Source organism: Pelodiscus sinensis, chromosome 7 (genome assembly GCF_049634645.1).
Source record: "Pelodiscus sinensis isolate JC-2024 chromosome 7, ASM4963464v1, whole genome shotgun sequence".
Lineage (NCBI taxonomy): Eukaryota > Metazoa > Chordata > Testudines > Trionychidae > Pelodiscus > Pelodiscus sinensis.
Genome location: NC_134717.1, coordinates 55,594,966 through 55,612,891, shown reverse-complemented (window position 1 = coordinate 55,612,891; position 17,926 = coordinate 55,594,966). Strand labels below are relative to the sequence as shown.

The following is a 17,926-nucleotide window of genomic DNA, read 5'->3' as shown; positions in this document are numbered from 1 at the left end:
CTGGATGGGCAGCACACCATTTTTAGAGTGCGCGCCGCGCCGCCTATGGAGCCGTTGTGCGTCCCCTGTGGAGCCCAGCTCCTCCCTCTCCTGCCGGGTTTCTGGGCAACCCGGGATGTCCGCACCTGCACCATTTGGCCACCCAGGGTCCTTTCGGCTTTCAGCCAGCACGCGGGGCAGCGTTCCTTGGACACTCAGGGCACCTGCGCCTACATCCTCCAGCCACCATGGGTTTCCCCGGCATTTCGCCGGAGTGCGGGGCTCGTCTGTGCCTTCACATACTGTGACAGTTTTTAAAAATGTTATTGTGATTATATTTAATGGTTTCAATGCAACCATGATCACATCAAGCTGAAGTGAGGCATATTTATACTGACACCCTTGTGCTCTTGCATTTTAGTAGCTATTAGTTCTAGTAGCACAGAGGACTAGATTTGATACCAGTGAGCTTTCTCAAATGTATTTTCTGCATTGAAAATGTGAATGAAGATATCAAGAAAGTATCTCTTCACATCAAAATCAATACTGTGAAGCAGGCATACATATTTATTAGGATACCGTACTATACTGCCACAAGTATTGAGTACTGATCTATCCAATTCCATCCAATAAAAACAATTTTTTTTGAAAGTTTTGGAGAGAGTAGATAGCTAGGATCCCATCTGAGGACATCCTGAGGTGTATGTTTAGAAGCAGATTAATAGTGGTGTGTGCTTTATGCTGGATTCTGTTTACTTGAAATAATGTATGGTTTGTTAGAGATGCTACCTGTTCCCTAATTTTAGTACTAAAAATTGAGATTGAGAAGACATAATTAGTAAGCTGGTGGATGAATTCATCTAAAATTTGTGCAGGAATCCTGTTCAGCTGGAATCCCCTCATAGTCTTATTAGCATTGGATGCTTACCCTATTGGGATGAAGAGCCAATTTGGGCCCTTGCGGAATCTATGACACATGTTCACAGCTCTTTCACATCAATCTGTTGGAATTAAGGGCTGTCAGAAATGTTTGCCTCCACTTTCTTCCCTTACTCAAAGACCATCAAGATCATGACAGGCAGCATAGCATAGCATATCCGTCATCTGGGCAGAACCCTTCACTCTGCTGTAAAGCGCTAAGGCTTTGGAATGGGTGATGCCAAGCGGATGGTCATCTTGGCTTCTTACTTCTCCTGGATACAAAACACCATGGCAGATCAGCTGAGTAGACATTTCTTTCTAAATTATGTGTGGAAAGGGAGTTGGACTCCTGTGTCATCAACAAAATATTCCTAGATTGTGGATTTCCAGAGGACAAACACGAAGTGTAGGAAATTCAGTTCCATATGGAGAAGCTTCCCTCATTACATGGGGTGTGCTCCCCACAATGGCCTTTCCAAAGCTGAGTTAGGACACGTGGGCCCGGTCAGTTTATCAGCTTGCGAAGTGTGGAACTTTAGGCTGGATAGAACAAATACATTAGAACCTCACATGTAAGGGACAAGTGGGGCTTCTACAGAAGACAAGAAATTGTAAACAGAGGAGGGGGCAAGGTGAAGTCTGCAGTCACTCCCTGGGAGAAGGGAGGAGTGTTTGGGGGCTGCAGAGACAAGCTGCTTGAAGTTACTCCCTGGGAGAAGGGAGTGGAAAGACTGGCAAACCCAGGGCAGTGGTGAAGGTGGAATTGGCTCAAGGAAAGACAGCAAGGTGCAGGTAAGAGACCTTGGTTGCTGTGTAGAGGGTCCCTGAACCAGAACCTGGACTTCGGGTTCCCCTGCCAACCACTGCAGGAGTGGCACTGTGGGGTAGTGAAGCAGAAGGCTGCCTGAGACTGCTGGAGGGCAGGAACTTTCATACCCATCCTCCCTCCCTGCCCTGGAAAGGGGAATCTACAGTAGTGACCCAGAGGCCTGAATCATGAAGAGGACAGCTGTGGCTCCCGAGAATGTGAGAGGTACTAACAGGGTCTAACCACTGAGTAGACTCATCAACCTGTCTCAGCTAATCTCCAGAACTGCCAGGAGGTGGTGCCATTCAGCGGCAAGTAGAGCAACCTTTTAAACATGGGCAAAGAGGTATCCTCCAACTCCATTGTTCATAAATGTCTTTAAGATTAGATAGGACTAAATCAAAGGCAGTTGATTGCACCAACTTAAAGACAAGTTTGCTTTCCTTACTTCATGAAATTCACCTCTTGCCCTCTGAGGTGGCTCCTAATCAAACATCAAGTCTTGTCTTAGCTTGAGTTCGACATTTTACCCTAGTTTGAACATCCTGCAACTATGAGCTTGCTTCCTCAGTTTTTCTCAGGTGAATGTTTCCCCAAAGCTTTTCCATCCATGTGAGCAGTAATTTATGTGTGCCGAGGCATGTGAGTGTGTGCACCACCAGCAGAAACAAAAAGCATAGCCATGGACACTCTGATAATCACCTGGGCAGCGTTTGAATCTTTCCTGAGTGGTTGAATGAGCACACATCTTACAGGGAACAGTGCTCAAAACTACAGATCATTGGAAGTACAAAAGATAGTCTTAAATAGCAGAAAGGAAGCCACTAGATATTTACCTGCTGAAATGGAGACCATTTAACCTTTGATATAACTATTGCCTTTTTTTACCATACAGTTGTCTGTTTCCTTAGTCTTGGATTATCTATTGGAATTGAAAAATAAAAGTTTTTCTATGAGTTCGGTAAAGTTTCATTTAACAACCATAACAGCTTTCCATGTGCCCGTAGGTTTCTTGGTATTTGCTCATCAGACCATCGCAAGATTTCTAAGAAGGACTTATTAATCTTTCTCTGCATATTAGAGCTGGTTAAGAATCTCAGCTTCATTCTTTATTGTCTCATGAAACAATACGGAGCCATTAGCAATGTCTTTGCTGCTATATCTACTTGTGATGAAGATAACTTTCTTGGTGGCCATGACTTCTCCTTGAAGGCTTGGAATGACTCTAATGGCATACCTCTCTTTACTTTGTTCTCCAAGAGAAGATATCTTTACAGCCTCATAAAATTCAGAGGTAAGAATTTTGTGTCAACCAAGTTAGTCATCTTCTGCTTTTTCTTTTCCCCTATACTGCATCCGTCTACACACAGTGTCTGCTCTTCATATGCTACATGTAAAGTGTGTTATCTTTTTACTTGAACAGAAAGACCCCCCAGACCCTTTTTTCTGTAGCGGATAAGGCATAAGAGATTGTCAGTCTCCACACACAGACATTCTGATCTCTGCATTATTGCGTATTATGGTTTTGCTGAGCTTATACCCCCACTAAGAGGGACTGCATATTCTGTTACATCACGTCTACATTTGTAGCGCTAATCAAAGATGTTCTGATAGCTGAAATCTGTAAGGATGCAACATATTCCTTCATGGACATGTTTTTGAGCCACCAAGCCTTAATTCATTCTGCAAGATCAGATGTGGCGGTAGACATCACAGTTCTTTTTTCAGTGGCGGACTCTTTTTTTCTGAATTTTCACCTTCTTAAAAGGGACTGACCTACAGTGTAGGGACTCACTTACAGTGGAATACTCGTAAGGGTACTACTCAAAGAAGAGAGTTATACCTTGTGATTTAACTGGAATTCTTCAAGATTTGTCCCTGTGTGTGCTCCACTATTAATCTACACAGGTTGGTAGACATTAAGGCCAGAGGGGACCACTATGTTAATCTATTCTGACCTCCTGTACAGAGGATTTCTGGAAGCTATAGAACCTCACTCGCGCACTCCTGTAATAGACTTCTCACTTCTGGCTGAGAAGTGCTCAAATCGTCATTTACAGAGTTTGTTACAGAGAATACACCATTTATACTAGTAACCAGGCTCCTTGCTTTAAAGAAGGCAAAAATCCCTACAGTCTCCACCAATCTCACTTGGGGGAAAATTGCTTCCCAACCTCAGATGTGGTGATCAGTTAGATCCTAAGCATGTGGGCAAGACACAAAAGCCAGGCACCTGGAAAAGATGTCTTGGTAGTAACTCATAGACCTCATCATCTAGGGTCCCAGCAGTGACATTGGGAATAACTGCAGTGTTAGATAGTAGCCATAGAATGGCATCATTGTAGGCAGTTTCGTCATATAGTCCTCTCCAAAAAACCTACCTAGCTCAGTTCTGAATCCTATTAGGTTCTATCCCCCATTCTCTCTGTGTTCCCCCTTGGAAGTCTGCTCCAGAGCATTACTCCTTTCTGATGATTAGAAATCTTTGTCTAATATCAAGCCTAAACTTCTTGATGACCAGTTTATATCCCTATGTTGTTGTGCCAATATTGTCCCTTTACTTATTTCCTGTCCCTCCCTGGTATTTGACTTTTACGTATTTATAGAGAGCAGTCATTTCCTCAGCCTTCGTTCAGTAGATTAAACAAGCCAAATCTCCTCTCATAACATAGATTTTTCCATCTTCTGATCGTTCTCGTAGCCCTTCTCCATGTTTGTTCCAGTTTGAATTCATCTTTCTTAAACGAGACCAGAGTTGCATGTAGGATTCCAGATGAGGTCTCAACAGTAATGTCCCAAACACATTTCTGGCTCATAAGTTTCTCCTCCTAATAGAAACAACCCAGTAATTCCCTAAATATTGGCTAGCCATTTGGGCCAAAGGGACCGCAACACAAAGCTGCAGTATGATATGCACTAAACAATTCATCCTGAATAGTAGCAATTTTTTCTGAAGTTTAGTCTATAGTATCTAGCCAACTAGTAAAAGAAATTCACTCCATATGTGTTTCCTGCTCTATGAGTAATGCAGATTCATTCTGTATACTTATTTTATGATTCTGTTCTCCTCCTGATCATTTCTCATTGAGGATCGAATCAATTTAGACTCTATGCAGATTATCTTCAGCTAATAAGTACTGTTTTACCGTCAAAAGCTCTTACATTGGTGAACCTTATGAACAAAGCTTGTAACTTTCTTTTCAGCCTTGTGATGTTGCATAATAAAGAATAAATCTATGGAAAATGTATGCAGGGGCGGATATAGGGCAGGGTGAGCGGGGCGGCCGCCCCAGGCCCCGCGCTTCAAAAAGCCCCGTGCATGCGCCGTGGCAAAGGGGGGACCCCGCGGAATTATGCTGCCTGGGGCCCCGCAAAATGGTCATCTGCCCCTGAATGTATGTAAGTGCATCTGAGGACTTCATCTATCCAAATGTCTTTTACCTTTTTTGTTACTAGAGAATTAAGGAGGCAAGCTAATGATACATCTGTGGAGAAATGGATAGTAGTTCTAGCAGCTGTGTAGGGGCAGCTATTTGGTGTGTGTGCGGAGAAATTTGTGGTTCACCAATTTAATTTGTAAGGGAGGGGGCACACCTTTTTATAATAGCAACTTCTTCCATTGTTCATATTCTCAAAATGTGGGAAGTGCATTTGATCCCTGGATCTTCTGAATGCCTACTTTCATATTATAAAATTCTGCTGACCTCCAAAGGTACGCTGTGTTGCATAGACATTCTATCAGGACAAAACTATTCCTCTCTTAGAGCCTTTATTTATTGTCTGCGTCCTACTTTCTGCTTATTTAATAAAGTGCGTCATGTCAGTTGGTCCGGAAGTTGTTGCAAAGCCTTATTGCATATATACCCCCCCCCACACACACATCCTTTGATTTTTAGCATTTACAGAAACCTTTCTGCTGTTTTTGCAAGATGAAATTAAAGTAGTGGTGTATAAGGCATATCCTAATATTTGTTGTCAGAAGGCAGTGACTGTGCAGTGAAGTCTGAGAACCCATGCCATAGTCAGTTAAAATATTGTCATGATGGACTGCAAGATGGTCCTGTTTTATTTTGCACAAAGTCAAAAAAGCACACTTCAGAAGCCGTGATTCTTACATTTTTGCAGGACACAGGAATTCTAGTTTTATACGAGACATTGATACCACAGTTCACATGGTAGTCCTCCTTCATAATACAAAAGTATTTTCAAATTGAACATGTCAAATGATTCTTATTGTCTTGTTGTTTGTGCTTAAACATTTTAAATGGGTAGAAGTCGTCATTCTCATAAGGCTTTATTTAATTAAGATGCAGAAGTGCACAATGAGTCAGAAGCATTGAATTACATAACCGTGTTCTACGAACGTTTGAAATACAGCTTGAATACATTTGTTCATGCAAATAATTTCATTTATCACCCATGTATTATCAAGAAAAAGGCTGAATGTTCATGCAGAGGGAGTTTGATTTCAGCTGATCCACTTCAAGCTCTCAATTTCTTTGTGTTCCAAAAACTGAACTTTTTTCTGAATTGGTAGGAGATGGAAGCCAGAATGAAGAGAGAAAAGTATGAGAGAAGGAATCCTTTTTGGTTTTATAAGATTAAATAGCTAATATAATAATAGTTGAAATGAACATTTAAAAGCAGTATCAGTAATTTTCCTTAAAATTAAATGTTTTTTCCATAATAAATTCCTAATACAATTACTTGTCCATTTTCAAATTGCATGGTGTAGAAATTTGGCAGTCAAGCTGGTGGCTTGGCTACTGTAGTTAAGATCAAATAGCATGTTTATTTTTAAAAAACCCAAAACCCTATTGTTAGATGTTAAGCCACTCTACGTGGGGAGCAGTGAACACAGGACTAGTTTGTTCAGTTTTCTGGGTGAAAACTCTTTATTCTTTCTTTTCGCTCTTGTAGGAAAAAAAACTGTAATTCATTTTTGCAATGCATTTGTGTCCTAGTCACAAATAAAAACTGGTGCCATCTCTGAATTCTCTTGTATAATTTTTTTTATTGTAGGCGAATCCTGAGTAGTGTGGAAAAGAGCAGACAGAAGTATAAACCTGCCTCCCTCACAGTGGAATTCATCCCTTTCTTTTACCGTAAGTAATATTGCCAGTGTGTTTTAGAAACAAAGGAACAAACTTCTCGGTGCTATTTTTCTAGTCCCACTGTAAACATTTGATAAGTGCCAAAAGCCTTCTGTTTCCTTTGCAAGGTGAGGGCTTATTGAAGTGTACTCTACTTCTTTTTGTACCTAAGAATTTGGCTTTGTTTTGAGTGCCATCATCATGCCATGCTCATCCGTGGTATTGTGGACTTTCTTGGTCTGGATCTTTCAAGCATTTTCATAGTGCAATATGAGTCTGATGGATCACCTACAGTCTCATTTGCTGTTGCATGTGCAACATGCCTTTCCATCTGTGTTCATATAACATCACTATGGCAACAACAGCAATTATGGCATGGAAATGTCATTTTCAGCTGCCTTTGACGCGTAAGCAGCAAATGTTTCTAGGACCATAGTTTGTCAGCGTCTGGACTGAGCTGTGTTTCTTCTGTCATTAAATGTCGCTATGTCCATTGTGTGTTTGAGTTAAGATGTTTTTAATGGTACAAATGGCTTCAGGGGTGAGTCATATATTGTATTACGAGACACTTTTAAATAGACTAGTGATAGAAATGTAGCCATGTTGGTCTGGTGTAGCTGAAACAAAAAACAGGACTATGTAGCACGTTAAAGACTAACAAGATGGTTTATTAGGTGATGAGCTTTCGTGGGCCAGACCCACTTCCTCAGATCAAATAGTAGAAGAAAATTGTCACAACCATATATACCAAAGGATACAATTAAAAAAAATGAACACACATGAAAAGGACAAATCAAATTTCAGAACAGAAGGGGGATGTAGGAGGGAGGTAAATATCTGTGAGCTAATGATATTAGAGGTGATAATGGGGAAGCTGTCTTTGTAATGGTAAGGTAATTAGAGTCTGTTCAAACCTAAGTGTAAAGTGTCGAATTTGAGTATGAATGACAGTTCAGAGGATTCTCTTTCAAGAGTATTCTTGAAAGGCTTTTGAAGCAGGCTGCAGGTAATTAAGTCATTGAGACAATGTCCTTTCTGGTTTTCTTCCACTATTTGATCTGAGGAAGTGGGTCTGGCCCACGAAAGCTCATCATCTAATAAACCATCTTGTTAGTCTTTAAAGTGCTACATAGTCCTGTTTTTTGTTTTAAATAGACTGTTAGTCTAGAACACGCCTGTGCAAAATATGGCCTGTGGGCTACATCCAGCCTGCCAAGCTACCTGATCCGGCCCGCGGAGGCAGCGGGGAGCTCCAGGTAGGCTCCCCGGCTTGCCCCGCAGCCCCATGCGCCAGGCAGAAAAGTGGCTGCAGGCTACGTTTCTGTTTTGAAACTGGAGGGGAGGGGGAAAGTTTTAGGCGCTGCCCCGCCCTAAGCACATTTCCATTGGCCGGTTTCTGGCAGAAGAAACCAGCCAATGTGAGCTGCTTGTTAGACTAATAGGCAGCTAAGAAGAGGCTGGGCTTAGTTATTCATGATGAAGCACATGGCCAGGCAAGTAAGCTGACTGGCTGGGAAACATTTTAAGCTCTGTAGGCAGGAAGGCTAGTTTGGCAGCTGACAAGTAAGTCTCTTGGCCACAGCCTGCTTCTGGGACCCCAGCCCTTTCCTGCCCCAACTCTCTGCCCCTCCCCCCACTCAACATATCCAAACCCTATGTCCCCCTCTTACATCCATATCCTCTCCCAGATCTGGCACCCCAGTCTCCTGTCCCAGATCACAATCCCCTCCTACCCAGGGTCACATCCCAAACCCCTGCACTGCGGTTCCCTGCCCTAGGTCACAACCGCCTGCTTTATCCTAACTCCCTCCCAGACTCCAGTCCTGCACCTCCAGACTCCTGCACCCCAGTCACTTACCCCAAGCTCCCTTCTGCAACCAACCTCCATCCCAGACCCCACATCTCCATTAATATCATGGAAGAGTGTGGCCCTCGACTACTTTCCAGAATCTTGGGAGTGGCCTCACCTCACCTTTGGTCTAGAACATACAGTAATTTAATCCTGAGGGAATTCTGTGCCAAAAATTGAAATAGCACAATGTTTTTGAATTCTGTGAAATTCTGCATTTTATTTTGTCAAAATAACATAATATAATCATACCATTTTCAGTTATTTTGGTAATTTAATTCTAAATACCGTGTATTTAAGAGTGGAGATTTAGTATAAAGGCTACTTTCTGAATATAGTGGTTGCAGGTCATTCTTTTTTTCTCTCTCCCTTTTTGTGTTTATGGCAAAATGCACTAGTATAAAAGAGCAAATGAATGCTTAGAATGAACCAGGAAAAATGAAAACAATCAATACTTCAACAGGTTGAAGTATTTCTCTTTATACTGGTAAAGTGGGCTGATCGTTTTAGTATATGTATAGCACTAATGTTAAATCTATTACATAGATTTGTTTTATTGTAGCCTGCACTGAATTATTCTAGTATTTTTCAGTTTTTTGTTTGACTATTCTGGCTCTTTAAAATTGACATTGTGCTGTCTTAAGACATTATTGAAAGTTTCTCATGGGGCTAATTCCAAACAAAATAATCCTTGGTGGTTTTGGTTGCAGCTACTCTGTGTGTCTGAAGTTATTGCTATAGCAACAACTTCCAGGTTAATAGTTACAGTTCAGAAAAATTCCTAAGGCTATTTGTAAGCAGTTTGTCAGGTCATGGTATGAACAAAGTTACAGGACAATGAGCCCGTGCATACCACTATTGCAATCAGACATTTTACCATGTTTTTTTAACAGGAGCAACATCAGGCAGTGTGGGACTGATCCAACTACACTGCAAGAAGTGAGGGCATTTCCATATTGGAGTTTTTTAAGCCTGTTTATAAGTGGTATTTCACTTTCTTTTGAGGGGAGAGGTTAAAAGATATGAGACTCCTTATTTTGCAATACACAAATTATGTTTTCTCTTATTTCAATAGAATGCTTCCAAGAAAGTGAACATCTCAAGGAAAGCCTGAAGTGTTGCCTGTTACATCTCTTTGGAGCCATTGTGGCGGGTGGACAGGTGAGAGAATATTAAGAAATATTGTAACGTAATCTCAGCTATTACAACCTGTAGGGTTCCTCTGTTCATCTTGTAAACTTTATGGTTTTTAGAAGATATCAAAGACAAGAGTGTTTTACAGAACACCTCTGTCAACAATTATATGTGGGCTAGTTGGTTGTGTGTGTATTAGTGGGATTGGGACTAGGGATGTGAATGGTTAACCAGTAAGCATCACCCTTACCGGGTGATGCTTACTAGTTATGAATAACTAGTGGGCTGGAGCAGTCCCTCGCATGATCACTTCCTGCACCACAACTTCGCAGCCTCCACCTTTCAGCGTGGCTACTTTGTGGCTGAATCTGGAGGCCAACTAATAGATTGACATACTTGGCGAAATGAGCTAGATTCTCTATATGGGCTTCACAGAAAGGGTCCCTTTTTGAGGCCTTTATACAATCCATGTTTGAATATCTCCTTCACTTGAAAGACCAAGGTCTAAGACTTGCCTCGATCAAGGTCAACCCTGGCAGCAGTTGTGGCCTTCCGCTATGGATTTGGGGTGCTCACCTTTTACCTGGATTGCACCAGGTTCTTTCACAGATCATCCCAGGTCTTTGTCACTTGTGCCAATAGAATAAAAGGGCTCCTAATATCCACGCAGACAATCTCCAGCTTGGATAACCTGTTGCATCCAGGTATGCTATGACCTGGAAGTCCTTTAGCCTCTTCCACTGGTGAGGGAACACTCAACGTAGGTGCAGGCTTCCTGACATAAACCCGTTCAGGACATCTGCAAGGCTGTGACATGATCCTTGGTTCATACATTTATGACACACTCCACCATCTTGCAGCAATGTGTTTCAATCGGCATGTCTTTAAACTCTTCCCACCACACACCTAAATTGAATGGACCTTCCCCACTATCAGAGTTTCAAGCAAGAAGGAACTGTGGATAGGAGGAGGCCGATGGCAGCCCCTATATAGCATGGTACATGCACACATCTCCAGGGGGTGCTGAAGCCAGTCCTTACGGGTACTACTGAGGGAAAATCTTCTGGAACAACTGCATGTGGCGACCACACAAACTTACAGGAAGTGAGCAACACAGCTTGAAGAACACCAGTTATAGAAACAAGTAACTGACGTTCTTTAAGTAACTTGCAAGTAAAATAAACATCCCTTTTACATTGATATCAATGTATATTAGACATATAGCTAAACACTACTAATTTAAAAACAGGAATACAGGCAGTCCCCGGGTTACGTCAGTCCAACTTAAGTCGGACCCCTAATTACGAACGGGGGGGGGGGCGCAGCTAGTGCGGGGTGCCTCCCCCACTGTGGCCGCCTCTGGCGGCACGGGGGGCGCTTCCCCCCAGCAGACCAGGGAGACACGGAGCTAGCGCCCCCCCTGCCCCCAGCAGACCAGGGAGACGCAGAGCGGCTTTACTTGCCGCGGGCGGCGGGACCGCCGAGACGCGCCGCGGTCCCACTGCCCGTGTCCTCCGCGGCGAGAAAAGCCGCTCCGCGTCTCCCTGGTCTGCTGGGGGCGGCGCAGCTAGTGCGCCCCCCCCCCCCCCCCAGCAGACCAGGCTTTTCTTACCAACGCCTGGGGTAGAGCAGCTGGGGGGGCTGCCGGGTTGGTCCCACAGCGCCGACGTGCGGCGCTACTGGACCAACCCAGCAGCACCCCAGCTGCTCTGCCCCAGGCGTCCAGATTCAGCCGCTGTTGAAACTGATCAGCGGCTGATTCCAGGAAGCCCGGGGCAGAGCCAGCTCTGCCTCGGGCTTCCTGTAGTCAGCTGCTGGTCAGTTTCAGCAGCGGCTGACTTGGGGACGCCTGGAGCAGAGCAGCTGGGGTGCTGCCGGGTTGGTCCAGTAGCGCCGAGGAGCGGCGCTACCAGACCAACCCAGCAGCACTCCAGCTGCTCTGCCCCAGGCGTGTCCGATTCAGCCGCTGCTGGTCAGTTTCAACAGCGGCTGAATCTGGACACCAGTTCCGACTTACATACAAATTCATCTTAAGAACAAACCTACGGTCTCTATCTTGTATGTAACCCGGGGACTGCCTGTACAACAGTCCCAGACTCCTGCTCCTGCTATTTCACCTTTAAGGTTACAGAGTTTAACACAAAGTCAAGAAATACAAAAGCTGAAGTTTAGAGTTTGCATACATTTATGTAGAAAATAAGTGGGTTAATATTATTAGAAAAAAATTGTTTTTCAGAATATTTTAAATAAAATACGTAATCCTAATGTGCTGATAACACTCTTGTCTTATACATTATTCACAATATATAGTGCCAAATCCTGTTTTTTCTCCTGTAAATATACCCTTTGAAGCCATTAAGCCTAAGTGAGTAAAATGAGCAGGATTTGGCTCAACCTATATTGATCAACACAGTCATAGATGACTGAGGAGCTAAATTAACAATGCTCTTGTTAGTGTTGTTTGTATTAGAATATGGATCTCTTGTATCATTCAGAAATGAAATTTCTTGATTTTAAGTATTTGGAAGAGATTCAATGCTCAGATTAAAATACAGATGTTTTTATTGTGGTTTTCAGAGAAATGCTCTTCAAGCCATATCTCCTGCCACCATGGAAGTCTTGATGCGTGTTTTGGCAGACTGTGACACCTGGGATGATAAGGATCCTGAGGAAGTGAGCAGGAAGGCTGAGCTGACTCTTAAGTGCCTCACAGAAGTAGTGCATATCCTTCTCACCAGTAGTTCAGACCAGCGGCAAGTGGAGACCAGCACCATACTGGAGAACTATTTCAAGTTGCTTAATTCAGACCATTCAGCATTGCCCAACTCCAGGAGATCTAGGCAGTGGGAGAATAGGTTCATTGCACTACAGATCCAAATGCTGAGTGAGTGATGCATCCAGACAATTCCTCTTTAATTTTATTAAAATTTTCGTAAGTTTTAAATGAAGTGATTTTGAGCACTTATAATTAGTGTTGTCATGTTACTTAGGTATGAAATTGAGTATTTTCTTGTTGAAATTAATTGAAATATGGGCTAATTTACTTTTAATTAAAAAACATATTAACCAGAAATTTCTGGTTACTTTTTGGCCTAAGGATGTCCTCCTACAGAGAGTTTAGAGGCAATGAAAAAAGATTAGAAAATATGGTATTTGTTTTGGACTCGATTAAAAAGTCATTTGGTAACAGCTTCCACGCTACAGCATCTGAGAGGCTGCAGTTAACACCATAGATAAAAGGAAATACCTGGAATATTTAAGCTATTCCATTGTGGTGGCTGTTTGCAATTTTTAGTTGTGTAATTCAAATAATTACATAGACCCACAGAAATGTAGGACTGAAAGGGACCTTGAAAAGTCATCTAGTCCAGTCCCTTGCATTGAGGCAGGACTAAGTTTTAACAAGACCGTCTCTGACAAGTGCTTGTCTAACTTGTTTTTAAAAAGTGATGGAGATTCCAGAACATCCCTAGGTTGCATCCTTCAGATGAAAGAGTAGCCTTAAACCAGGGGTGAGGAACCTTTTTTGAGTCAGGGGCCACTGACCCTCAGAAAACACAAAGAACCTAACCCCCTGATTGACATGGCCCCTGACTGAGGAGAAACGCTCCCCTTGCACACTAGAGCCTAGGGGGGGCCAGGCTAGTAGATTTTGTGTGCTCCAATCCTGCAGTGGGGCAGGGCTTATGCACCAGCACAGGCTCCACAGTGTTGGATAATACTGACTAGTGGCAAATAAGATTACTTGGGAATGTTGAGGAATAACTGGCTGATGAGGAAGCAAGTATTTCTATGTGTTTTTAAATAAGAAGGCATACTTCTTGTATATCTGCAAATGACAATGATTTTAAACAGCATCTCAACACAAGATATTCCGTAACTGAAGTTTCCTCCAGATACAGCAGGTAACATGTTGGTTTCTGCTGCCTCAGAATGTTTTACTCAAGACCTGCTTTGTATGCTGGAATTCATTTCAGTGTTTATCAAAGCAATCACAGTTTTCAACTGTGGTTCTCGGTGCTAGGGATGTTACATTTTGATTAATGAGCTAATCAAGTAGTCGATGGAATTTCCATCGACAACTCGATCAGTCGATAAGGAGGGTGCTCGCTATCCCACTGCGCCTCTCCCTTTGAAATGTACAAGAACCGCCCATGGCTCTTGTCCCTCTCCCTTTGAAATATACAGCAGCTTCCCTCTACCCAGGCGGCTTTGTACATTTCAAAGGGAGAGGAGCAGCACTGGGACAGGTGCAAGTGGGACTGTTTCAATCCCCGCTTGTGCTGTTTTCCTGCTGCCCCTTGCCTCCTCTACCCCCTGCAGAGGTAGCCCTTGCTGCCTCTCTGTGAAAGAAGCAGCAAGAGGGGGAGCGACTAGTTGAGTTCCTACTCAACTACCTCATAAGCATTTGCTTCCTTACTCAGTGCATACATTTTTTTTTCCTATGGAACCGTCTATGTTTTGTTTCTAAATTTGTCAACTGTATAATGAAAAAGAAATGCTTAAGGATTAGTGTAACTTTTTTATGTTTATGATTTTGATTTTGATAGACACCATCACAGCCATGCTAGACTGCACTGATAGGCCTGTTCTGCAGGCCATTTTCCTTAATAGTAACTGCTTTGAGCATCTCATCCGACTACTGCAGAATTGCAAGGTACATTTTTCCCATTATTATTGACTTATAAGAAGCATGACATTTTATTGAGATCAGACACAAGTGTTCATCTTTGTATCTTGGCCTTAAATTTAAATTAAATCCTTGTGAGTATCAAGTATTGGACTTGTGCCAAAAGCTAAAAGTATGGGTAATTTATGAAGTAGAAGTACATCTTGTCTTCCAAATATATTAAGCGTGCTTGTATTGATGACAAGACACTGACTTATGAATGCTCACAGTTTCTCTTTGAAAAATTCCTGTATATATTTCATCTCCAAATTTTGTTACGATTAGTATCAAAATCAGTCTCCCTACTCTGAGAAGTTACTTATAACTATTAGGTGAATTCATGTCTACTTTCAGGGATGCATTTCTTAAAAAAAAAAAAAAAAAAAAAAAAAAAAAAAAGGCGTTCAGTTGCAAAGGTTTCAGAATATGTGCTGTGAATTTCTACATAGCTGAGATTAGGAAAGAGTTTAATTTGTTATAAAATGCTATTCTTTGAATGCCTTTTCTTTTTAGAAGGAACATAGTATTCATATTTCAATATTAATCCCAGATGGCCATTGATTGTAAGCCAGGGCATTTCATGAAGTTGTTATGCTACATAAATGTGAATAGTGCCTAATGCCTAGAATTTTGTTTCTTTTTGTTTTGTGCATACCACGAATCTTGTTGATGTGGCTGCATTGAAGGGTTCCAGATAATTTAATTCTGGCTACAGTGTGGGAATTATTGTACAATATTCCATTTAGTTAGAAAATATTTAAATGGAATAATACTTTAAATGCCCAAGTGTAAATTTTGACCCAGTTCTTGCTTAAATTGATTTAAGTTAGGACAAAATTCTGATTGATTTTCATTGGTAACCATATTGAGTGTGTTGTATAGTGTTTTGTGTGTTTAACTTCTTGTAAAAGTATATTGTTTGGTCTTTCCAAGGTGTGTGTGGGTTTGTTTTGTTTTGGGTACTTCCTTCTGAGAATCTGTAACTGTTTCTGAACTAGGAATGTAAAAGTGTAGCCGTTTTAATGTGTAACCTGGAGACATGAGCTTATCGGTCCCCATACAGCTACTCGCGGCTCCCGATCTTGCTCGGCTCCCGATCTTGCTCCTGGATAGCTGGCTGCTGCCTCTTATACTGCGTCCCAGAGCTAGTATGTGTGGGGAGCCAGCTTAAAAGCTGGCTCCTGGAGTTCACTGTCTGCTGGGGAGCCGCTTGCCATCCTGCGCTGCTGCTTCTGGAAGCGGGGTGGTAAGTGGGAGCCAGTGTGCTGCAGGAGCTGGCTGAGAAGTCGGCTCCCAACGTGTGCTGGCCCCCAGAGAGCTGACTACTGCCCCATCTGTAATCGTAAAATTTTCAGCATTTTTTTCAGTTGATCAGTTATACACATTTTAACTTCCCTATTCTGTACTGACCGTATAGTATTTGCAACGGTGTGGTAAAAGAGAGATTTAGATTTTTCTTATCAGATCTGCTTCTGCTCCCACTGATGTCAATGGCAGTATTCCCATTGACTTCAGTATCAGCTGTACTATGGCCTGTGCTTCAACCATTCTCTTTTCCTTGAATTTCACTTTTTTTGTCAGCAGAACTCTTCATAGTTGTTACACCTTTGTACTGTATAATGGATTCTTCTTGTTGTTGTTACAACACTGAGTGGTTTCTTTGGAGTTTTCAAATTTGTGCACATTTTTTTTTTTTTACAATGTAAATAACCCCAAGGGGGCAAGGTCATGTATTTTCCAAACATAGTACAATGATCTTTTAAAGGCTGACTACAAAGATAAACTCAGTTGTGAAGTTAGTACCGTTCTTCTGTCAAGTGCCTCCACTAATTAGGTAGAATCTTGCTGAAAATATTTTTTCCTCATTCTTGAAAATCTGTCATACTTCTGGGTTCATTGGTGACACCCAAATGTATAACACTGAAGATAACAGAAATGCCAGCAGTAGTTCTTTACACAACAGAATACGTTGTGTATTGGTGAACCTGGAGACTGGGATACTTGCAAAGAGGGGAGAGGATAAAAAGGAAATAAAAACTGATTTCCATTGTGAATACTTCCAGGAGCCATTTAATAGAGGCATATTTCTGGTCTTACCTCAAAATGCTCTTCAGCTTTGCAAATCCTCTTTAGCTGAAGTTCATCTATCTTCTGTGAAGAATTCAAAGCTTAGGAAGAAAGATATCTCCTCTTTTCCTCTTCTTTGGAGCTGGAGATACAGAGCGTGACTTTTTTCAAATTTGTTCAACCAGTTCAGATGTTGATCTGAAACCCAATTTATCTGATCTGAAGCCCAGTTTAAACAGGGCTGTCCTCTGAAACGTTGCAATAACTTTATAGGTGTTGAAAAGGGCATTATTGATAAACTAAGAACATCTGACATTACTTCATGTATCCTTTTACATTTTATATATATTTTATGTTCATGGGAAAATTTTCTCCAAATCTGATCTATTTTTAAGAATAGCAGTGGTTACCATGCTCAGCCTTATGTGGGCTAAGAAAACATTTATTCCTCTATGAATCATCTTCTGGATACAAAAACTCAAAATCAGAGAGGGCCATCTATTTGAGCATTTTAATAAATACATGGTTTTAAAATCGTTAGTTGCTATTTTTCTGTTAGAAGAAATGAGTTTGGGTTTTTTAATGTCTATCTTGCTTCCTGTTGGTGTGTTTTATCTTCAGTTACTAATGCTCTAACTCTTTAAGCATGTTGTTGCTATTCTGCAGTGTTACTAAAAGTATAACAACTTTGGTCATGACAAATGCTTTTCAAACTAAGCAATGTTTCTAAATTTGTGGGGATTTTTATTATTTCTGTAGTGCAGAATAGTATCTTTTTATTCTCGTCCTGTGTTTGTCCTTAATTACAGAATGGGGTTTCATATACTGAACATACAATCTTCAGTAAGTACTAAATAAGTGGTTTAAAAAATGTTTTTCACTTAACATTGCATTTTTTCTGGTGGATATTTTCTCAGAAATGTGACTATCTGTCACAGTTCTCTGTTTTTAAGGGACTTTAAAATTTCTTGGTCTGGAAAACTATGCATTTCTAATAGCCTTTTAACTTGCATCTGAAAGCAGAAGAGGAAAAAACTTCAGAATAATTCAGCTTTGAGTCACTGAGTTTAAGTTCTTGCCAAGCTGCCAACTCATCAGGATGACTGATAATTTTCCTGAATCCTTCCTCTCTTGAAGATTGTGTCCCTCACAAAGCTGCTGCCATTGCTACCTCTGGATTCTGAAGTGTATAGTAGGCATCTCTGGGTGCTTAGTGTCACTTCAGCCCTCCTACAAGAGGAAACATAAGGAAAGAAACGAGGAAGCTGTGCTTCTCTCACCCTTCACATTGCTAATATCTTAAAGTCACACCCCTCCTTTTTTATTGTGAACATTGAAAGCCTCCAGTCCTGCTATTTAGTCACCCTGGGTATGTCTAGACTGCATCTCTTGTGCCTCCTGCAAGG

General features: G+C 41.7%; 1 protein-coding gene across 3 annotated transcripts in view; it reads left to right on the top strand.

Annotated features, from left to right (window-relative positions):
* The window catches only part of NBEAL1 (neurobeachin like 1), a 165,686-nt gene that overhangs the window by 42,795 nt on the left and 104,965 nt on the right, over positions 1-17,926 (top strand). For all 3 annotated transcript variants that reach the window (XM_075933832.1, XM_075933831.1, XM_075933830.1), the window contains exons 7-10: positions 6,731-6,813; positions 9,726-9,811; positions 12,362-12,668; positions 14,335-14,441. In XM_075933832.1, the coding sequence (XP_075789947.1) occupies positions 6,731-6,813; positions 9,726-9,811; positions 12,362-12,668; positions 14,335-14,441 (583 nt within the window). The remainder of the gene's footprint in view (positions 1-6,730; positions 6,814-9,725; positions 9,812-12,361; positions 12,669-14,334; positions 14,442-17,926) is intronic.